This window comes from Lathyrus oleraceus, chromosome 6 (assembly GCF_024323335.1).
Source record: "Lathyrus oleraceus cultivar Zhongwan6 chromosome 6, CAAS_Psat_ZW6_1.0, whole genome shotgun sequence".
Lineage (NCBI taxonomy): Eukaryota > Viridiplantae > Streptophyta > Magnoliopsida > Fabales > Fabaceae > Lathyrus > Lathyrus oleraceus.
The window spans coordinates 363,937,122-363,961,227 of record NC_066584.1 but is presented as its reverse complement, the minus strand read 5'-3'; the positions used below and the strand labels follow the sequence as shown (position 1 = coordinate 363,961,227).

The window sequence follows — 24,106 nt, the reverse complement described above, 5'->3', positions numbered from 1 at the left end:
GGTTCTGATGCAATTCCTTGTTCTTAGAGGTTGTTCTGATGCAATTCCTTGTTCTAGATATATATATTATACGGGTCGTTATATCCGAAAACTATAGGCATTTGAATAATTTGTTTATTCTATTTATTTATTATTTATTTTTTCCGCTAATTTTGTTTGTTATTTTTTATTATTAATTATTACTAGTAAAGGACCCGTGCGTTCGCACGGGTCGCGCAAGTGCAATAATTTATTTAAAAAATTAAAATATAATAATTTTTTTGTTTATATATATATATATATATATATATATATATATATTATATATATATATATATATATATATATATATATATATATATATATATATATATATATGGTTGGATCAACGTACACAAATTTATTGCATAAGAGTTTTTTTTAATGTAATGGATGTTAAATGATCAATAAATGGGTTCAAAAAATTTCCACAAATAACTTTTTCCAGTTTGGGACATAATAAAGTAAAACATTATTAATTTATAGTAATATAATTTGCTTAATTTTTTTGTATACTATATTAAGGAAATAATCAAAAAATATAATACAAAAATATTTTTACAATTTATTGGTATATTGATATATAATAAACATTCCATTGTTAATGTTATGAATAAACATTTCATTTATCATTGAGATTTTGGACATAAGAAATAAAAATATAGTTATTTAGTAATGAATGAAATATTCCAATTTGTTACTAATTTGAGGTATAAAAGTGCAAATATTAACCTTCATAATAAATGATTATTTAACCAAAATACATAAACCATGTAAAAGAAATACCAGAACCTCATTTGTTTTAAAATATAGTAATGAATACTACCAAATGTTGAAATTAAATGCAATTGATACAGTAAGGTTTAATGCAACAAAAGATATTGAAACAAAAGGTTCACAATTTTAGTTAAAATTGTGAGAAATAAGTCCAGCAACAAAAATGATTTAACTTCGTACAATTCTTTGGTCCTTAAAAAACTGGGTTTATACAAAACCTGCCCGCAACCTTTTAGGAAGTGATGATTCATTACCCTGTAAAAAACAATTACATCCATATAAACAAATGTTAAAACATAATGTATATTTTATACAACTCATTCAATAAAATTCTAATAATAAACAACGACATTTGTTGATATAATATAACTAATGAAAAACTTACGTTCTATAAGTTTTCAAAAACTTCTTTGAACACGACGTTTGTTGTAGAATTCAATGGATGGTTATCCTTGTCATGGATTAATATCTTAAGCCCTTTTTTGCTTTTGACCCTTGATATTGCAACATATAGTTGACCATGACTAAATACACTTCTAGGCAAATACAATCCAACATAATCCAATGACTGACCTTGAGATTTGTTAATTGTCATAGCATAACATATAGTTATGGGAAATTGCCTTCTAGTCATTTTGAATGGCCACGAAGATTGTGTTGGAGTCATATCCATTCTTGGAATATAGATAACCCCTCCAATATTCTTTCCAGATATAATCTTTGCCTCGATAACGTGGTTTGCCAATCTTGTAACTATAAGCCTTGTTCCATTGCAGAGACCTTCAGGTTGATCAATGTTTCGAAGCAACATAATAGGGGTCCCAATCTTCAATTTAATCTTGTGGTTAGGTAGGCCGGAAGTTGTAAGCGTATTCAAAAATTCTGGGGTCAAAACATCAAAAGCTTCATTTCCTTCACCGTCAAAAGTGTCTACAGAATCTGAACTTAAATATTCCTTTTCTTCACCTTTGGGAAAATTTTTGAAATTTTATTATTATAAATCTATGTTAGTACATATAAATATATGAATGTATCTATAAATATGTTTACAATGGATAACGCATACCTGGTATGAATCCCAAAACATATTGATTTATGATGTCAACCGTTTCAATTGTTCCTGCCAATATAGCTCTTGATTGCAAAAATTCTGGATTCTTGTAATTGTTAAGAAAATTCGGATATGTTTCACTAACAATGGCTTCTAGTGGATCATCATAGTTAGAAATTAAGAAATCATTTGGAATAGGAATATCCGTGTAACCATCGTTAGGTTCTTCCAATTTCCCATCGCCAACTTTTAATATCCAATTAGAAAACAATTCTAATTCAGATGTACTTGAAGTATTGTCGGCTTGTTGGAGTCGCATGTTCTTTGTAAGCTTCAGCACAACACAATGATCCCAGATATACGATGAATTTATTGTAGAATGTATTATATCTGAACGGCTGCCCCTTGGTACAACTGGTAATATTTGCCGAAAATCTCCACCAAATACAATTACTTTCCCTCCGAATAATTTGTCAGAACAATTGGAACGCCCCATTATGTCTTTAAGGGTTTTATCAAACGCTTCAAAACAAAATCTGTGTGCCATTGGAGCTTCATCCCAAATTATTAACTTTGCCATTTTTAGTAGCTCTGCACGATCACTACCTTTGTCGATATTACATGTAGAAGACTCCATTGTAGGTATTGGAATCTTGAACATTGAATGAGTCGTTCGACCTCCTGGAAGTAGTAGTGAAGTTATGCCCGATGAAGCAACAGTTAAACAAATTTGTTTCTTTGATCTTATGTAGGAAGCTAGAGTTCTCCACATGTAGGTTTTCCCTGTGCCACCGTATCCATACAAAAAAAATACGCCTCCTTGTTGATTGTTTACTGCTTCCATTATTCGCTTGAATACACCTCTTTGCTCATCTAATTTTAAAAAAATACATAGCAAACATGCAGTGAATAAATTAATTATACATTAAAAAAAATTGTAAGATAAAATCATACTTTAAAAGTTAACTTTATAAAATTATGACAAAACTTACAAACATTTTGTCACACGGTGAACTGACTTGGGGTATTTTGCTTTTTATCGCAATGTCGCGGATAGCAAGAGTCGCCACCGACTTTTCTTTTATCCAATAAGGAAAGGTGGAAAAGAACAGGAAAGACCTCAATAGATTTTGGGTTCGGGAGGTACATTATACAAAGGGAAGGTGTTAGCACCCTTTGTATCCATGGTTATCCATGGGCTCTTAATTGCTGGATCACTTATATTTTTGTCTGAAAAGTGTTAGTGAATTGTTTAAAAATGTTTCGAAAAGAGAGTTTAGCTTTGTAATGATTCTCGTATGAATGTATACAAAGTAGTTATCTCGTTTAGTTTTGAAAGTTGTTTAGAAAAATATAACTCGGTAATGATTCTAGTATGAATGTATACCAAGTGGTGATTTTCCAAAAGAGGTTTTGAAAGGTGTGAGGTGTTGAAAATATTTTAGGTTATGATCCAGTAATTGAGAGTTATACCTTCCTAAGGTCGTTATGAACGTTTCCTATCCTTATGAGGGTAAAAACTGTCCTTACTATTGAGAAGTAAGTAGTTTTATCCTTTGGATGTAAAAGGGTCATCGTAGGGTCATCGATTGGTCATTGAAGGCAACAGTTGTGAGGATACCTTAGCATTCGAAGGGACGATCATCATTTAACCGTAGGCTACACCGAAGGGTCATCGAGGGACAAAATCGTATTTTCGAAGGCAACATCTGAGGGACTATGATTTATTTTATGATGATTTAATCGAAGGGCCATTGCTAAGTGTATCCCCACATTCGCGGGACATGACCGTTATACCGTAATACCGTAAGGCAGCAAAGAGAGGTCCAAGATCACTTATTTAAAGGTCATATTTTAAAGTCAATTAAGTAATTAAGTCCATACTAAAATCAATACATTAAAATTAATACATTAAAATTAATACATTAAAATTAACACATTAAAATTAATTAAGCAATTTAGGGTGAGTCTCCCCAAGGGTATCCCACAAATAAAGTGGAAGACCTAAACGGCGATCTTCTTTCTGGGACATATGAACCTTTGCAAAATTCAACAAACGGGTTAGCATACCAAATCCGGGTGCAATCGAGGATTACACCGTAAAAGAAAAACAGCAGCAAGAAAACAGTGTATAATTAACATAGAATCGACCAGATACGTATAAGACATAACAAACAAAATATTGGCGGCTGCCCTTGTTCGCCTCTGCTTCGCCTAGCGAAGGTCTAGCGAACACTCGCTGCGTGCTCGCTTAGCGATGTGCTAGCGAGCGGCTGCGAGTTTTGAATTTCAGCACAGTATAACTTCAACCTGCGGCATGGCTTATGGCATCCAACACATAATTATATGGTTCAGCATTCACAATATCCAGGCACACTTAAATTCACATGCAAAACCTCAAATATGTTTATGAATTCAATTATATTATCACATGCAAGTTAAGAACATAAAGCGGTATCACATGCAAATTAAGAAAGTAACACGATAATAGTAATGCAAACCTGTTTGCAATCGAATTGCAACCTTGAATTGGCGAGCCGGATTGAGTTGGGCGGCGATAGCTTCGGGGCGGGGAAGCGGCCTTTAGGGTTTCTTCACTCGGAACTCTCTAAAGTAGCCTCCAGGGTTTCCGTGCCAGGGTTTCCGTCCGTCTTCCTCTGTTTTTCGTCCTTTTCCGTCCTCTCTTTCATTACTGAAGTGCTGGTATTTATAATGCCCTTTTTCATGACCTAATGGGCTCAGAACGAAGCCCGAAATTTTTTGTTGTCTGTCAGCTTCGCTAGGCGAGCTGGTAGTGAACGTTTGCTTCGCTAGGCGAGCGTGTAGCGAACGTTCGCTAGGCGAGCGTGTAGCGAACGTAACGTTCGCTAGGCGAGCGTGTAGCGAACAGGCCAGTTTGGGCCATTTTCTGGATTGGGCCATTCGTGAGCTGGGCCTTTGTCCCTTTAAGATCAGTGCCATAAAATGAGTCGGAATGCCCCTGAAAAATGTCTTGAACTATTGATGGGCAAATTTTGGGGTATGACAGCTGCCCCTGTTCAATATTCTTGAACCGAGAGAGTTAGGATGACGTGCATGCCATTCGTGGTCTGGAGGTGGAAGATTATTGAACACTAGAATGCCCCCAAAAATTTACACTTGTCAATTAGTCTTGACGGAGATGGGCTTAAAGATGCCATCCAGGAAATTTGATGATGAAAGCTTCAGATTGCGCCGTACATTAGGCCAATTTGAAGACATGGGCGCCACACTGGGTCGTACGTTAGACCGAATAATGAGTCATCCATTAGGCTGTTGACTTCGCTGGGGAGTCGGAGTGTGTCATATGCTGCTGGGGATAAAGGATCAGAATGGATCATGCGCTATATCGTATCTGAGTTGAAGAGAGGGCCGTACGTTAGGCTGTGTCTGATGATGAAAGGGGGTAGTCGTACACTAGACTACACTTCAGAAATGTACCTTACACTAGGTAGCATCTGAGGAGACGAAGGTCTAATTGGGTCGTACATTAGACCGTATCTGAGCAGACTGAGCCGTCCATTAGGCTGAATCTGATGATAAAAAGGGGGTAGTCGTACACTAGACTACACTTCAGAAATGTACCGTACACTAGGTAGCATCGAAGGTCAAATTGGGTCGTACATTAGACCGTATCTGAGCAGAATGAGCCGTCCATTAGGCTGAATCTGATGATAAAAAAGGGGGTAGTCGTACACTAGACTACACTTCAGAAATGTACCGTACACTAGGTAGCATCTGAGGAGACGAAGGTCTAATTGGGTCGTACATTAGACCGTATCTGAGAAGAATGAGCCGTCCATTAGGCTGAATCTGATGATAAAAAGGGGGTAGTCGTACACTAGACTACACTTCAGAAATGTACCGTACACTAGGTAGCATCTGAGGAGATGAAGGTCTAACTTGGTCGTACATTAGACTGTATTTGAGCCGCATCCGGTCTAACTTGGTCGTACATTAGACTGTATTTGCAGAATCTGACTTGAAGGTCTAACTTGGTCGTACATTAGACTATCTTTGCAGAATCTGACTTGAGGGTCTAACTTGGTCGTACATTAGACTATCTTTGCAGAATCTGACTTGAAGGTCTAACTTGGTCGTACATTAGACTGTATCTGGGCAGAATCCGAGGACTTGACGATCTAACTTGGTCGCACATTAGACTGTCACTGAGCAGAATCTGGTCTAACTTGGTCGTACATTAGACTGTATCTGAGCAGAATCCGAGGACTTGACGGTCTAACTTGGTCGTACATTAGACTGTCACTGAGCAGAATCTGGTCTAACTTGGTCGTACATTAGACTATATCTGGGCAGAATCCGAGGACTTGACGGTCTAACTTGGTCGTACATTAGACTGTCACTGAGCAGAATCTGGTCTAACTTGGTCGTACATTAGACTATATCTGGGCAGAATCCGAGGACTTGACGGTCTAACTTGGTCGCACATTAGACTGTCACTGAGCAGAATCTGGTCTAACTTGGTCGTACATTAGACGGTATCTGAGCAGAATCCGAGGACTTGACGGTCTAACTTGGTCGCACATTAGACTGTCACTGAGCAGAATCTGGTCTAACTTGGTCGTACATTAGACGGTATCTGAGCAGAATCCGAGGACTTGACGGTCTAACTTGGTCGCACATTAGACTGTCATTGAGCAGAATCTGGTCTAACTTGGTCGTACATTAGACTGTATCTGAGCAGAATCCGAGGACTTGACGGTCTAACTTGGTCGCACATTAGAATGTCTTTGCAGAATCTGACTTGAAGGTCTAACTTGGTCGTACATTAGACTATCTTTGCAGAATCTGACTTGAAGGTCTAACTTGGTCGTACATTAGACTGTCTTTGAGTGGTATTTGAAGATTTGAAGGTCTAACTTGGTCGTACATTAGACTGTCTTTGAGTGGTATTTGAAGCTTTGAAGGTCTAACTTGGTCGTACATTAGACTGTCTTTGAGTTATTGAAGGTCAGAATGGATCGTACGCTAGATCGTATCTGAGTTGAAGGAGTCATGTGTTGAGATGAATCAGGATGGACCGTATGCTAGGCAGTACCTGAGAAGTGAAGGTCCAACTGGGTCGTACATTAGACCGTGTTGGGATAGTTGAAGATCAGAATGGATCGTCCGTTAGATCGTATCTGAGTGGAAGGAGTTATATGTTGAGCTGAATCAGAATGAACCGTATGCTAGGCTATATCTGATAGTATTTGTATATGTTGTATTTGCAATGAATATTTGGGATGGGCTTATAGATGCCATCGTTAGGAGGATGTCAGAATGAATGTCGACATGGAGCAGATCTGAAAGATGTATCTGAAGAAGAAAGTAGTCGTACGCTAGACTACACCTCGGAATATACCGTATGCTAGGCAGTGTCTGAGGGTTATAGTTGAATTTTGAATGTAATTGATGAGGATGTCCGTCTGAATGGACCTTTGTTTTGACTGTGTCAGGAGGATGATTAACCTGAAAAATAAAGTTAGCTTCATGCCATGTCATGATGCATGAGATGCAAATGTTGTATGCATGCGAAATGATGTAATGAGTGAATTATGCGTCTGGAATAAATGAGAGCATTGTATACATGTATATGTTATGAAATGATGTAATATATATGATGCGGAATGAAAATTGTATGTAGGTATGTGATGTGAAATGAGTGCACTATGTGTCTGAAACGTTCTTCCAGGGGATTCTACTGGGGAAATAAATCTCAGTCTTCTGGTCGGAGATATTTGTATTGATGACCCTTCCTTAGCTAGGGGTATTTGACTTCTGTCTGATGGTAGAAGATATTCAACCGAGCCTGGCTGAGGGTAGAAGAGATGACCAGTATGTCTGGTGATGCCGACCTCTGCTGGGCAATAGCTGGTTCTTGTTGGGGAATAGAATTAGCAACGGATTCATTGGGAAGCATGATTAGACCTTCTCCTTGATCCTGAAGTCGTGTAGTAATTGCTATTACTATTCTAGGCATGTATTTTTGGTAAACATTGATCATATTCAAATGCATATATCAATTCAAGTTAAATCAATGGATGTTTACGCAAACAAAACAGAGAAAGTAAAACAAAAGCATCTTTTTGGAAATGAAATTGTACTGATTTTGAAAGAGGGCCTATGAACAGACAATTTGTGTACAAGGAGACATAAATCCTGGTAAGAGGAAATTGTCAGGCAAACAAAGAGAAAGCTATGCAGAAAAAGTCCTATCGATTCTAATTCCACCACTGTCATTATGTCTTCAAGCATCTCATCTCCTGCTGTCGGATAGAAGTGATTGGCTTGTTTAGTCCCTTGAACTTGGATGAAGCTGACAGAGGACGGGACATAGTCATACGCTTTAATCCCTAATTTTTGCCTGGACCACCTTTTCAGGTTTTCAGTCCACCAGGATACCCTTTTTTGCCCAAGCCGCCTTTTCAAGTTTTCGACTTGCCGGGTGTACGTCTTTATATGTTTATCCCTAATTTTTGCCTGAACCCTTTTGGTTCGCCGGGATGCCCTTACTTTTGCCTAGGTACGTCGACCTAGCGGGTCTCTTTTACGCGTAGTATTTTTTAACTATGTCAGCGTTCACAGGATGCGGGAACTCTTCGCCATCCATTGTAGCAAGTATCATGGCTCCACCAGAGAATACCTACAAATGGCCCTTCGTATGTGGGAGTCCATTTGCCCCTGGGATCACCTTGTGGTAGAATGATACGCTTGATAACTAAGTCGCCGATTTGGTACACTCGTCTCTTGACCTTTTTGTTAAATGCCTGGGTCATGCGCTTCTGACATATCTGCCCATGACAAACAGCCGCAAGTCTCTTTTCATCAATCAGATTTATCTGATCGAGTCGAGTTTGAATCCACTCATCCTCATCTAAGCCTGCATCTTTCACAATTCTTAGAGAGGGAATCTGAACTTCCACTGGTAAAACGGCTTCCATTCCATAGACTAAAGAGAAAGGGGTTGCCCCTGTCGAAGTGCGGTAACCATGAAGAGCAAAAGGTAACATCTCATGCCAGTCTTTGTATGTTACTGTTATATTCTTGATATTGTTAGCAGCCTCCACGACGTCGTTCGTCTTTGGCCGGTACGGAGAAAAGTTATGGTGTTTTATTTTGAACTGCGTGCAGAGTTCAGTAATCATCTTGTTGTTCAGATTAGTACCATTGTCAGTGATAACTCTTTCAGGAGACAGCAGGTTTCTCAAATAGATATTTGATAGAATCCATCTTAGAAGTCAATAAAGTGGTATGATTCAACATAGACTGTCTTAGTCGGCGAGCAGCCCAAGCCAAAGCGCATCAAGCTTTCTCGAGCTGTGAGTATCTTGTTTCACAGTCGGTACCTTTTGCTAAGGCAGTGTATGACATGCTCTTTTCGACCAGACTCGTCATGTTGCCCCCGCACACCCTATTGAATTTTCTAACACGGTCAAATACATGATGAGAGGTTTTTCTTCAACTGGTGGTATCAGAATTAGAGGTTCTTGGAGATATTTCCTGATTTTGTTATTCATCATTCCATACCATCTCTTGATTTTTTTCCTTTTTTTAGTAATTTGAAGATGGGTTTGCAGGTAGCAGTCAAATGTGGGATGAATCGGGCAATGTAATTCGAGTGCCCCAAGAAACCTCTGACTTCTTTCTTGTCTATTTCAGTACCCATTGCAATTTCAATTGATTCCTCCTGCGGCTGTATGGTCTTTTCTTCTTGTAGTAACAGTCTGACAAGTTCACCAGGTACTTCACAATCTTCCACACTTCCATCCTCGGCTTGGTAGATCGGATTTTCAAAGTCATAACGAACAGTAGTAGAACTATTATCCACAGGATCCAGAGTGAATATGGATACGCGATTTGTTACGTGAGTGTGTGCAAGAAAACATAGCTTGTTTTGAAAAATGACAGGAAAGATAAAGAGCGCAATATTTGAATGCAAAAGGTCCATTGATTTATTGAATGTAAATATGCTTATGAAAATGACAAAACCCTTGAAAAATTAGCTATTGTGCCCCGGGTATAGACACAATGCTTTAAAATGTTAAAATAGCAATAACAATTACTCCTGACTAAAGGAAATCGGGATAGTGTCTTCAGCCTTCCAATTATTGAGTCCGTCACCAATTGTTGGGTAGACCCAGCTATCCAGGTCGCAATCGCTGTCAGCATCCTCTATAGCATTAAGAGTTTTGTCATGATCAGGCAGGGGAGCAGTGATGACCTTAGGGGTCTCAGGCGGATCAGATTCAAATTCTCCAGCGTCGATCATATCCTGAATTTTGTTCTTCAACGACCAACAATCGTTTGTATCATGCCCGGGGCTATCGGAGTGATACGCACACCTGGCATCGGGATTATACCTAGGAGAGGTAGTGTTGGGTTTTGCAGGAGGATCTCTGAGGGTAATTAAATTTGCTTTTAGCATACCCTGCAGTGCTTGTGCTAAAGTCATATTGATCTTCGTAAACTGCCTTCTTCCCGGGTTAATGTGCCTCACAGATTTCTTGTCTTTCTTTTTCTCGAGCAAGAGAGCTTTCAGTTCCTCCTGCCCCCTTGATAAGTTCAAGATCATCTCCTGGAGTTGAGCATTCTGAGCATGGAGATCCTTGACAGTTTGTTCGAGGTCCATTTTTCTGTTTGGAGGAAAACCGTGAGAACATTGATCCCTTTAGAGTACCTGTTATGATATGTTATGCTATGCAATGCATGAAATGTTTTCAAGGCCTTTTGGAATTTAACTTTGCATAAACTACCGGAAAGGGAAACTTTTTTTTTTGTTTTTTGTTTTTGTTTTTTTTTCATACAAAACAGAGCAAAGTTAAATCCCTAAGTCCTTGAAATGGTTAGTACAATGTTGTGATGTTATGATGTTATGATGTTAAGATGTTATGATGTTATGATGTTATGAGGTTAAATAAATAACAAGCACAAGCAAGTCACACAACCATCATTCCTAGGTTTTAAGGCTTGCATGAGTTCCATAGGTAAGTACCCTCCCCACTGAAGTTTGGTTGGTTCAACCTGTCCTAGAATAGTAACCGGGTTCTAGAAGGATCTCAAATCATTGACCTTCCTTTAAGTCCACTTCAGTGCAACACCAAGTGGTTGACCGAAGCTTCCCTAAAGTCCAATCTCAAAGAGTGTAGTATCGAGTCTCAACCAACCCCAGTCGGAACCGAAGTCAGTTAGCTCACTACTTTCTAATGGCCAGGATGAGTCAATTAGGGTTCTAAAGGTCTGGTTAATGCTTTGATGACACCGCGCGGAAGCCAAATTTTTCCTCAAGTGAACATGAGGAACATCAGGACAACCAAAGTGTCACATTAACCGTAGCCATCATTTTAACCATTCCAGTATACGCCGGATAGTCGCGATGATCTATTGCTACTTACCTAAGGTACACTAGATCCGGGTGTAGGATCTTTCACTCAAGAATACCCAAGCAGTCCCTTAAAAGTAAATCAGACAATTTTAAATAAGTGATCTTGTTTTTTTAAGGTAACCTCTCTTGTAAGTTTCCCCAGCAGAGTCGCCAGTTCTGTCACACGGTGAACTGACTTGGGGTATTTTGCTTTTTATCGCAATGTCGCGGATAGCAAGAGTCGCCACCGACTTTTCTTTTATCCAATAAGGAAAGGTGGAAAAGAACAGGAAAGACCTCAATAGATTTTGGGTTCGGGAGGTACATTATACAAAGGGAAGGTGTTAGCACCCTTTGTATCCATGGTTATCCATGGGCTCTTAATTGCTGGATCACTTATATTTTTGTCTGAAAAGTGTTAGTGAATTGTTTAAAAATGTTTCGAAAAGAGAGTTTAGCTTTGTAATGATTCTCGTATGAATGTATACAAAGTAGTTATCTCGTTTAGTTTTGAAAGTTGTTTAGAAAAATATAACTCGGTAATGATTCTAGTATGAATGTATACCAAGTGGTGATTTTCCAAAAGAGGTTTTGAAAGGTGTGAGGTGTTGAAAATATTTTAGGTTATGATCCAGTAATTGAGAGTTATACCTTCCTAAGGTCGTTATGAACGTTTCCTATCCTTATGAGGGTAAAAACTGTCCTTACTATTGAGAAGTAAGTAGTTTTATCCTTTGGATGTAAAAGGGTCATCGTAGGGTCATCGATTGGTCATTGAAGGCAACAGTTGTGAGGATACCTTAGCATTCGAAGGGACGATCATCATTTAACCGTAGGCTACACCGAAGGGTCATCGAGGGACAAAATCGTATTTTCGAAGGCAACATCCGAGGGACTATGATTTATTTTATGATGATTTAATCGAAGGGCCATTGCTAAGTGTATCCCCACATTCGCGGGACATGACCGTTATACCGTAATACCGTAAGGCAGCAAAGAGAGGTCCAAGATCACTTATTTAAAGGTCATATTTTAAAGTCAATTAAGTAATTAAGTCCATACTAAAATCAATACATTAAAATTAATACATTAAAATTAATACATTAAAATTAACACATTAAAATTAATTAAGCAATTTAGGGTGAGTCTCCCCAAGGGTATCCCACAAATAAAGTGGAAGACCTAAACGGCGATCTTCTTTCTGGGACATATGAACCTTTGCAAAATTCAACAAACGGGTTAGCATACCAAATCCGGGTGCAATCGAGGATTACACCGTAAAAGAAAAACAGCAGCAAGAAAACAGTGTATAATTAACATAGAATCGACCAGATACGCATAAGACATAACAAACAAAATATTGGCGGCTGCCCTTGTTCGCCTCTGCTTCGCCTAGCGAAGGTCTAGCGAACACTCGCTGCGTGCTCGCTTAGCGATGTGCTAGCGAGCGGCTGCGAGTTTTGAATTTCAGCACAGTATGACTTCAACCTGCGGCATGGCTTATGGCATCCAACACATAATTATATGGTTCAGCATTCACAATATCCAGGCACACTTAAATTCACATGCAAAACCTCAAATATGTTTATGAATTCAATTATATTATCACATGCAAGTTAAGAACATAAAGCGGTATCACATGCAAATTAAGAAAGTAACACGATAATAGTAATGCAAACTTGTTTGCAATCGAATTGCAACCTTGAATTGGCGAGCCGGATTGAGTTGGGCGGCGATAGCTTCGGGGCGGGGAAGCGGCCTTTAGGGTTTCTTCACTCGGAACTCTCTAAAGTAGCCTCCAGGGTTTCCGTGCCAGGGTTTCCGTCCGTCTTCCTCTGTTTTTCGTCCTTTTCCGTCCTCTCTTTCATTACTGAAGTGCTGGTATTTATAATGCCCTTTTTCATGACCTAATGGGCTCAGAACGAAGCCCGAAATTTTTTGTTATCTGTCAGCTTCGCTAGGCGAGCTGGTAGCGAACGTTTGCTTCGCTAGGCGAGCGTGTAGCGAACGTTCGCTAGGCGAGCGTGTAGCGAACGTAACGTTCGCTAGGCGAGCGTGTAGCGAACAGGCCAGTTTGGGCCATTTTCTGGATTGGGCCATTCGTGAGCTGGGCCTTTGTCCCTTTAAGATCAGTGCCATAAAATGAGTCGGAATGCCCCTGAAAAATGTCTTGAACTATTGATGGGCAAATTTTGGGGTATGACACATTTAACATATTTACCTGTAAGATTTAAGAATAAATTATTGTATTCTTGCAATTGTTCGGCTGGATTGTAACTCCGCTCTTCGTATATGAGCTTATTTCCCAACTGCTTAACCACATATCCACTTGGATAAGGCATTCCAGCAAATTCCTTTAAACTTCGGCTCTTCCTTTGAAGATTTCGTTCAATCTCAATTAATGTTAAGTTCATTATCTCTGCATCCGACAACCTCAAACCTTTATACAATAGTAATTATAAGTGTAAACTATAAAACAAATTTACTTTTAAGAATAAAACAAATAAATATAATAAAAATTCACAATATAGGAAAAATAATACCTCTATTGTTTGCAATTCGCTGTTGAGCATATAGTATTCCATCAGCTAAGAGATGACATGTTTTACTCCATACATGTCTTGGCCTGTTAATGCTGCCTAATAATAACATGTGAACAAATAGTAATCTCAAATATTGACCTGAACCCCAATGATTTGCCTCTTTAATACCTGCAATGAATTCTCTATCATCGCCGATAAAACCCATAGCAAAACAGGCATCCCGGAAAGTATCATATTTTACGTTATTCACTGTTTTTATATCATTATAACTGCGGGGGCCTTTGACATGTGTGAACATCAATCTAAGATAGTATAATTCGCCAGTTGTTGGAGGAACCCATATAAGCCTACCAATTGTGTAACCTTTTTGACGGGGTTTCCATTCTCTTTTTTTCTCAACATAAACAAATTTTGAAACAAATTTGCTGTAAGTTAAATTTTGTGCTTCAGGATACTTGCAATTTGCTTCGAACCATGATGTAAACATCGATTCAGTTACACTTGGTTTTTCCAGAACTGTATTGATACGATCAAAATCAGTGTAATATACCGAATTTTGACCTTCACAATGAAAGTACAGTCTCTCAACAGCTGGTTTTCTACCATGGATTGGAAAGGAGAATATCCTCCAAGATGCTTCACTCGAAGAAACGTACCTACAAATAATATAATGAAAGGCAATGGATTTAAAATTAATAGAATGATTATTGTAGACAGAATATATAAATTTTATTATAACACATATAGTCAAAACAGTGTACATATAAAATTTTCTACACCATGCATGTAAAGAAAAATTGCACACTTTTAGTTGAAATAGATAAATTGCATGACATCATATTTCAAGTGATATATTAGAAACGTACCTACAATCAATATACTGTTTGATCTCATCAATATTCTGCGGCTGGTTGGAAGTTCCATCATCATTCGGTACAATGGCAGCGGTGATTCTGTCGTAACCTTTGTTGATGTACTTGAATAAGTACTTAATCGATGTACTTTGATTGCACCATTCCATGTTTATGTGAGCTTGGTACTTTGTCAACAACTTTGCATTGTATGGAACAACATTCCGGTTATCGACTTGAATTCCATTCTTAAGAACTGTATGTCCATTGTCCCTTCTTCTATATACCGGAAACCCATCTTGATCAACAATTGTTTCGGGCTGAAACTGTTTTGGAAAATATTTAGAACATTTTCCATCTTTCATGCACGGTGAAGATCGATTTGCAAATCCACACGGGCCATGAATCATGTGAGTTTTAACCAAATTATACAACTCTTCATTGGTATCTTGGTCAGGTATTTCAGCTGGAATAATGCGATCAATATCACTTGGAGTTGGATATTGTTAGATGGATGGAGGAAAATTAAGATGTGAGCATGTGGTAATCCTCTCTTTTGAAACTCAATTGTATACATATCTATAAAAATAAATATATAAAATATATACAATAGTCAGCACACGAATGATAAATTTGAAAATAACAATACGATTAATTGAATATGGAATAAGTTACTCACATGCAAGAACTTTCCCCAATAGACTTTTCTTTGTGAGATCAGACAAAAGCTCATCAAATTTCATTTTAAAGACTCTTGAAATGATGTCAGGACGATCTGATGCTTTTAGATGAACAGAACCATGCAAACGCTGAATTTCAGGCCAGTTGGGGTTACATGTGAATGTAATGAAAAGATCTGGAAATCCGACATAGCTGCATATTGCCATTCCGTCAAAGTATAGTTGATCCATATATCTACGACTACCAACGTATGAAGAAGGTAGCACAACCCTCTTACCTGTGTTTGACCCGTGCGTTTCTCCATTTGAATTATATTCATTCAAATTGTGATACTTGCCAACCCTCAGTTTTGACTGATTCTTTCGAAGCCACCTAAGTCTTTCTGATTCCATCATTGTAAAACCATCTACCAAAAATTGTTGATAAAGTCTCCTTGATCGCAACAATGTTTGTGCTTCATTAGATCTTGATTGAATTCTAAAGGCCAACCACTCTCTTATTGTAAGTCGATTTCGCTTTGTTGCTTCTTCCCAAGGAATATCTTTATTGTTCTGTTCTGACTGTGTTATGTCTGTGAAGTGGCGAATATTTGTCCCTTTATCACGGTGCCTCACATTAGGTCTATATCCATCCTCACCATATGGAAATAATAATGGGTACTGATATCCTAAATAACTGGTATGATACTCATCTATCCTTTGAAGTTCGCCACATTGTTTTTGCACTATAATGTCTCTTTTTTCTGCAGTGTCGACATCTCCAACAATTAAAGCAGCTACTTCGGATACAGTTGGTTGATTATATATCCTTCCATCATTTCTTCGTTCAGCTATTAAACGAAGTTTTAAATCAGAAACACCTTCTTCACAAAGTCTGTCCCTTGCCATGCGAAATGATTGTGCATGAACATTATGTTCATATAACATTTCAGATAGTTTTCTCACAATATTAACATCAACTCCACTTTTTGACCTATAATGAAAAGAGTTGAAACAGTTTATTGCAAGTTTCTTAAATAAATAAATTTAAAGTATGGAAAATAATAGATATCTAACCTGAATCCATGCATTCTGTTTTCAATTTCATTCTCAGTGTCATAAACATATAGTTGTGCAAATCGTGGATTTTGACCTGGCATCGGTAACATGCTTCCTATTCGGTGACATGATTGACCTTGGATACGAAAATTGGGAGGGCATCTACCGTTGTTAAATCGATTGTCCACTTTCGCACCGGGAGATGTAAATGCAAACATAACGTTGTACATTCGAATTTGTTGTTGGAATTTTTTTGATTCACATGATTCGTTGTCAAACAACAGATGTTGTAGAACTTTAGGAGCGGGTTTTAACAAAGGTAACTGAACTTTTCCTGATCCACAACACATGGAAAATTTAGGATTGGACGCATGACGACATTTGTTTTTCCTTTCCGAATACCACATATTTGCACCACAATATTGACATTCAATGACAGGATCCCCTATATCATAATACCCTCCTGATCATCAATAGTATTTAATTCATATGTTAAATGAGTTGTATTTCATAATAATAAAATATTATTTATAGTAAATCATTTTAAAATACCTGATGTAATTTCAAAAGTTTCCATAGCATCTGTTCCATTAGACATTTCATCTTCATCAAAACTTGAATTTGTTGCTGAACTGTAACCTTTTGACATAACATTTATTGTGTTAAGAATATTGTAATATTCTATGACATATCATAAACAAATTAACTCAAATGAAAAATAATTAAGAATATACCGTCAGATTCATCATTCATATTATCGTCTCCACTATCAGATGCAAAAAGCTCATTGAGTTGCAATTCTGGTATTGGATCTTGGTTTGATGTTGTTGCAGCAAATGTATTGTCAAACCTCTTAGATAAGTTAACTCCTAATTTGGTAATGTTTCTGCTTGATATCCTTTTTGATCTGATATTATTATTGGTACTTGGCTTAGTCTTTAAGGACGAATGAAGTTGACGACTTACTTCAACGTTGGCTATACCACGACCGTCATTTAGTATGTTTGGCGAAAGTTCTGATAGTGGTATCCTCAAAGTTGTTGAGTCATTGCCGCGTCTTTTATCAAATGTACCGTTTTCTTTTAGAGCAGTTTTCAACCTCTTAGATTTCTTGTCATCAATAACACTCTTTCTATAAATTCTGGCTTTTGCAGCATTCTTCCTCCTCAAAACACTTTTAAAATGTAATTCTTCATCTACCATTTTGAATATTTTCTATTATAGTACTCACTCAGGCTCTATAATTCAAAATGATCATACTTGATCATACATCTGAAAAAATTACACATATATAACAAATATTATATATCTTCATCATTATAAATAAAACAAAAGATATATAATTTATAGTGAATAAAAATATCAAATGTTCACCTGATAAAAAACATAACTTACATTGCCATGGCTTTATTTGAATAAAGTTTTCTTACAGCTTTTGCTCATTCAACATGATATTGATTATTGTGATCTTCCACTATGGAGTTGTATACAATGAAGATATTGTACATAGTTCTTAGATTTTATTGTATAACATGTCTCTTTGATGTTTTTAGTTGGACATGTGTATATAATGATGCCATTAGGCACTTATGTTGTGACAATACCAAAAATTAACACTTGTATAATATTATTCTAGATATATATATTATACGGGTCGTTATATCCGAAAACTATAGGCATTTGAATAATTTGTTTATTCTATTTATTTATTATTTATTTTTTTCCGCTAATTTTGTTTGTTATTTTTTATTATTTTTTATTATTAATTATTATTGTGGGCTAGTAATTAGGTTTAAGGTTGATATGGACTTTAGGCCCATATATTTTTTACACCTCTCATGTTAATATGTACTTCTCTTGTTTTATTTTAATTTCATTTTTATTATTTCTTTTGATTTAGTAAGTAATTAATTGATTATTTAGTTGATTGAATTTTAATTAATTAATTATTTTATTTTTCTTTTATTGCATTGTAATTTCGGAGTTAAAATTTAATTTAACTTTCGAAAATTGCTTGGACGCATATATTTTGACTCGGTTTCTTATAGAGTGATTCCTACATGAATCCACTCTAAGTTAGTTTAGAGCTCAATTCAGTTTGCTTTCGATTTCGATTGGTTTCCGGTCACATGGCTTACTCTTGGGCCTTCTTACAATGAACTCTTGATCAATATCAAGATAGTTTTCATAAATTCAAACCTTTCTCAAATCATTTATATGAATCAAACCTCGATCAAACATTGAGTTATTTTTCTCAAATCAAACATAATATCAAATTCTTTTTCTAAACAAACACGAAAGAAGAGGACCATTGGAATCTAGCATTCCGGTGGGAACCCTCGAATGATCGGTCCCGAACCACGCGTTTTGGGTTAACCATTCATTCTTTTCTTTTGTTCTTAAAACACTTAATTAACTTGGACAAATAAGGGCCATTGAGATCAAGCATTCTGGTGTAACTCTTTGAACAATTGATTCTTATCAAACATTCATTGTCCATCAAACAATTTTCTCAATTAACCTTGAATGAAAAAGGACCATTGGAATCTAGAATTCCGGTAGAACCTTGAATGTTTGATCTCGTGACTTAGGTCTTGTTCTCATCAAACGTTCGTCATTCACCTATAAAATACATCTAACCAATCAAACTCTTTTTTCTCGTCACTGTGCGATCTCAAATATCTTTTCAAAACGAAAGACATCTTGTCTTAAGATGATGCAAATCAATGCTTCATCCACAACTGCTGAGTTGAGATAAGTGATGTTTTTCCGAATGTTGATTTGTAAATCCACTCGATGTGATGTATACGTCTGCTCCTCATCTGTTTTGGGTAAAATGATGTTTCTAGTCGATTAATACAAGATAGATTTTGCTAAAATCGACCAACAAACAAACATCTTCTACCCAGAACTACGTAAGCCTTGAGTTCTCTATTGCACCCAGAGATACGTAGGAGCAGGATTTGTAAATCTTGTCAGGCCCATTAATAAAAAAATTAGGTTTAGTTCCTTTCTTCGCACATTAATAAAAAATCCAAAAATATTTTCTCTTTTCTTTTTGGTCTTATTCTTCTTTCCCCTTAATAACTTGAGAAGTCTAACTAATATAAGTTAACATCCAATTCAAAACTAACTAAATGGTTCTCGTTGAGTACAACGAATATGGGGGGTGCTAATACCTTCCCCTTGCGTAACTGACTCCCGAACCTTGATATTCATTGCGATGACCATATATTATCCTTTCTTTTAGGGGTTTTATTGACATTTTCCTTTTCCCTCTTTGGTAGTAAATAAAGTTCGATGATGACTATGTTCAATCCACCCTGCAAATGTGCGATTATGCTTTACAAGGTCGTGTTCTCATTTTTCGAGTTGCGACACCAAATCAACATATTCAAATAGAAAGATGGAGAGTCACTTTTCGAAGCATGGGAAAGGTACAAAGATATGATAAGACTTTGTTCATATCGTGGAATTGAACAATGGCTAATTATCCATACCGTCTACAATGGTCTCCTGTATAACACTAAATTAACCTTAGATGTTGCAGCTGGCGGCTCTCTAATGGACAAACCATACTAAGACGCCTATCAACTCATAGAAAACATAGCGCAAAATCATTACCACTGGGGGGGTGAGCGAACTCCAGTAGAAAAATTCCAAACAAGGGGCGGTATGTATGAAGCGAATGGCATAGACCATGTCAATGCTAAGGTAGACACCCTTACGTAAAAGATCGAGAGTTTGACCGTAACTCCAACGACTACCGTGGCTGCTGTGACACCTAATTGTGAGTTATGTGGAGCCCCTAGGCACAACAGTTCCGAATGTTAATTATTGGCTAGAATTCCATCCGAACAATTGAATTATGCCCAAGGAAACCCGTACTCCAATACCTACAATCCTGGCCGGAGGAATCACCCTAACTTTTCTTATAAGAACAACAATGTGTTGTTTGCTCCAAGCCCAACACCTGTTACCCCTCATGGTTATTAAAAAGCTGCATCTACTACTCCTTAAGCGCCCAAAAAGTCTAATCTTGAAATAATAATGGAAAACTTCGTCGCATCTCAGACTCAACAAAATAAGGAATTTATGAATCAAAACATTCATAAAAACTGAGTTGGTGAAACAGTTGGCAAATAAGGTAGACGCTTTAGTCACACATTACAAAATGCTAGAGACATAAATCTCCCAAGTAACACAACAACAAACAGCTACTACTGCCCCATTTGGCATTTTTCCTGGCCAACCGAACTCGAAAGGGCATACTAATGCTATATCACTGCGAACTAGGACATAATTGGACGACCCAGTTGATCCTATAATGAGCAATCAGACGATTAGTAAGAGAACCGAGGAGACAAATAAAGAGCTATAGAAAATTATAGATAGTAACCCCGAAGGAGAACTAGACAAAATAATTAAACCAGACCCTAAGGATAAGGGCAACCAAGAAAAATAGAAACCTTATGTCCCTCCACCTCCATATAAGCCACCTATTTCATACCCTCAAAGACTAGCTAAATCTAAAACAGAGGGTTAGTTCAAAAAGTTTTTAGAACTTATAAAGCAACTCCACATAACAATACCTTTCTCTAAAGCAATTACTCAAATGCCCTCATATGCCAAATTTCTTAAAGAGGTCCTATCAAAAAAGTAGGAAGCTTGATGATTATAATACTGTAGCACTGACTGAAGAGTGTAGTGCAATCATATAAAACAAAATGCCTCCAAAACTGAAAGATCCAGGGAGTTTCTCCATTCCATATGTTATAGGCAAATTTGTTATTGATAAAGAATTGTGTGATCTAGGAGCTAGTGTGAGCTTAATGCCCCTCTCAATTGGCGAAAGACTAAACCTAGGAAACCTAAAGCCAACAAAAATGTGCCTTCAATTGGTCAATCGCTCAATTAAATATCCTGTAGGTATCCTGGAAAATGTCCCGGTAAGAATTGGGCAACTATACGTTCCTACAAATTTTGTAGTAATGAATATGAAAAAGGACTCAAGCATTCCGATTCTATTAGGAAGACCATTTTTAGCCACTGCAGGAGCAATAATAGATGTAAAGAGAGGAAAGCTAACCTTCGAAGTAGGTGAGAAGAATATTGAGTTTATCATATCCAAATTCATGAAAGGGCCTACCATAGACGATACTTGTTGTGTCATAGACATCATCGATGAATGCGTGAAAGAATTGGAGATGGAGACACCTCAAGTTACTAAAGTCCTAAAAATCCCAACATCACTTATATTCGAAGATAATGAATGGAGTGAACCATATGAGGATGACAGTTTGAGAGAATGTCTCTCACTTATCCCCGATCATATGCCCGACCCAAAGCAACCAACTATATAGCTTAAAATGTTGCCTAAAAGCCTAAGATATGAGTTTCTAGATAAGGAACTTGATCTCCCAGTGATAGTCAACGTAGACTTAGGTCCAGAAGAGACTGAGCGATTGTTAGAAGTCTTAAGGAAATATCCAACAACTCTAGGGTATAACATCTCTGATTTGAAAGGAATTAGTTCCTCTGTTTGTATGCACCGAATAATGTTAGAAGAGGACTCAAAAACCTCTAGGGAGCATCAGAGGAGGATTAACCCTATCACGAGTGATGTAGTCAGGAAGGAAGTGCTGAAATTACTAGAAGCAATAATCATATACCCGATATCTAACAATAAATGGGTCAGTCCAATTCATGTAGTACCTAAGAAGGGATGAGTCATGGTAGTTAAAAATGAGAAAGGCAAAGTTGTAACAAAACTTGTAGAAACAGGGTGGAAAATGTGCATAGATTACCGAAAATTGAACAAAGCCACCCATAAAGATCATTTCGATTTACTCTTCATTGACCAAATGTTAGAGCGCCTAGCTAGGAACTCTCACTTATGCTACTTAGATGGCTACTATGGATTCTTTCAAATCTCAATCCACCCTGACAGCCAAGAGAAAATTACTTTCACCTGTCCATATGGCATGTTCGCTTACCAGCGAATGTCGTTTGGATTGTGCAACACTTCCACGACTTTTCAAAGATGCATGATGGAAATATTTGCATATTTTTTGGACAATATCATGGAAGTCTTTATGGACGATTTCTCAGTATACGGGCAGAGCTTCGAGGGTTGTCTTGTAAATTTAGAATTGGTCTTAGAGAGACGTGTAAAGGTTAACCTATTGCTTAATTGGAATGCGTGTCATTTTATGGTTAGAGAAGGAGTAGTTCTTGGACACATAGTTTCTGACAAGGGGGTAGAAGTGGATAAAGCTAAAATTAAGGTAATTGAAAAACTCCAACCAACCAAAACTGTTAGAGAAATCCGAAGTTTCTTAGGACATGTCGGTTTTTACTGATGTTTCATTAAAGATTTCTCTAGGATAACTAAACCCCTGACCGGTCTTTTAATGAAAGATGTTGAGTTTATTTTTGATGAAAAATGTTTAGAAGCATTTCAACTGCTTAAACAAGCCTTGATTTCCGCACCCATAATGTAACCTCCTAATTGGAGTCAACCATTTGATCTCATGTGCGACACAAGCACTTACGCCATAGGCGTTGTCTTGGGGCAGTGGAAAGAGAAGAAACTCCATGTCATATATTATCCAAGTAGGACCTTGGACACAACTCAAATGAACTACGTCACAATTGAGAAAGAGGTCATAGTTGTGGTCTTCGCGATTGATAAATTTCATTCCTACTTAGTGTGAGCTAAAATCGTCATTTACACAGACCATACAGCTATTAGGTATCTACTGAGTAAGAAAGACACTAAACTAAGGCTCCTTAGGTGCATCCTACTGCTACAAGAGTTCGACTTAGAAATAAAATACAAAAAGGGAATAAAGAATGTGATGGCAAATCACCTTTCTAGATTGGAAAATGTCAAGACCGAAAAAGTACCAATTAAAGATAATTTCCCTTATGAAAGACTTGTAGCACATTTAAGAAATGACACACCCAGTTGTTCTCAACTAGATGATTCCTCTGAAAGGGATGACATGTGATGAAAATATAGAAGATGTGGAAGCCATATTACAGCAATCCACAACCCCATGGTATGTTGACTTCGTCAACTACCTAGCAGCCAAAGTATTACCCCAAGAATTAACATATCAATAGAAAAATAAGTTTCTCTATGACCTTAAACAATATTATTGGGACGAACCACTCCTATTCAAAAGGGAATTCATGGTATTTTTCATTGTTGTGTCTCTGAAGAAGAGATTGATGACATCATAACCCACTACCATGCTGCCCCCTATGGAGGGCATGCTAGCACATCTAAGACTTGTGCAAAAATTCTTCAAGCATGCCTTTATTGGCCTCACTTATGGGAGGACGTCCATATCGCAGTCACTAAATGTGATCAGTGTCAACACACTGGGAACATCTCTCGACGCGACGAGATGCCTCTAAAAATATCTTAGAAGTAGAAGTCTTTGACGTATAGGGTATCGATTTCATGGGTTCTTTCCTATCATAATTTGGAAATAGATTCATACTTGTCGCAGTAGATTACGTATCTAAGTGGATTGAGGTGATAACCTCACTTACTAATGATGCACGAGTTGTGGTCAAAATGTTTAAAAACAATATCTTCCATATATTTGATATTCTGAGACTCGTCATTAGTGACGATGGGTCTCACTTCATATCTAGAATATTTGAAAATTTGTTACTTAAGTATGGAGTTAAACACCGCATAACAACCCCCATATCATCCACAAATGAGTGGCCAAGTCGAAGTTTCTAATAGG

At 37.3% G+C, this 24,106-nt stretch overlaps 4 protein-coding genes across 4 annotated transcripts; 1 reads left to right on the top strand and 3 right to left on the bottom strand.

Annotated features, from left to right (window-relative positions):
* Nucleotides 1-1,183: 1,183 nt before the first annotated feature.
* Nucleotides 1,184-13,642, bottom strand: LOC127095658 (ATP-dependent DNA helicase RRM3-like). The gene is made up of 4 exons (XM_051034316.1): nucleotides 13,450-13,642; nucleotides 2,192-2,719; nucleotides 1,862-2,092; nucleotides 1,184-1,761 (listed from the first exon to the last, which is right to left on the bottom strand). The coding sequence occupies exons 1-4, from the start codon at nucleotides 13,640-13,642 to the stop codon at nucleotides 1,184-1,186; spliced, it is 1,530 nt and encodes a 509-aa protein (XP_050890273.1).
* Nucleotides 13,643-13,662: 20 nt separating this feature from the next.
* Nucleotides 13,663-14,990, bottom strand: LOC127095657 (uncharacterized). Its single transcript, XM_051034315.1, has 4 exons — nucleotides 14,638-14,990; nucleotides 13,940-14,427; nucleotides 13,772-13,867; nucleotides 13,663-13,697 (listed from the first exon to the last, which is right to left on the bottom strand). Exons 1-4 carry the CDS (start codon nucleotides 14,985-14,987, stop codon nucleotides 13,663-13,665), a joined length of 969 nt encoding a protein of 322 aa, XP_050890272.1. The 5' UTR covers nucleotides 14,988-14,990.
* A 303-nt stretch (nucleotides 14,991-15,293) lies between these two features.
* Nucleotides 15,294-17,543, bottom strand: LOC127095656 (uncharacterized). Its single transcript, XM_051034314.1, has 4 exons — nucleotides 17,075-17,543; nucleotides 16,893-16,979; nucleotides 16,359-16,803; nucleotides 15,294-16,275 (listed from the first exon to the last, which is right to left on the bottom strand). Exons 1-4 carry the CDS (start codon nucleotides 17,541-17,543, stop codon nucleotides 15,294-15,296), a joined length of 1,983 nt encoding a protein of 660 aa, XP_050890271.1.
* Nucleotides 17,544-21,067: 3,524 nt separating this feature from the next.
* On the top strand, nucleotides 21,068-21,703 carry LOC127095655 (uncharacterized). The gene has a single exon (XM_051034313.1). The coding sequence runs from the start codon at nucleotides 21,068-21,070 to the stop codon at nucleotides 21,701-21,703; it is 636 nt and encodes a 211-aa protein (XP_050890270.1).
* Nucleotides 21,704-24,106: the final 2,403 nt, after the last annotated feature.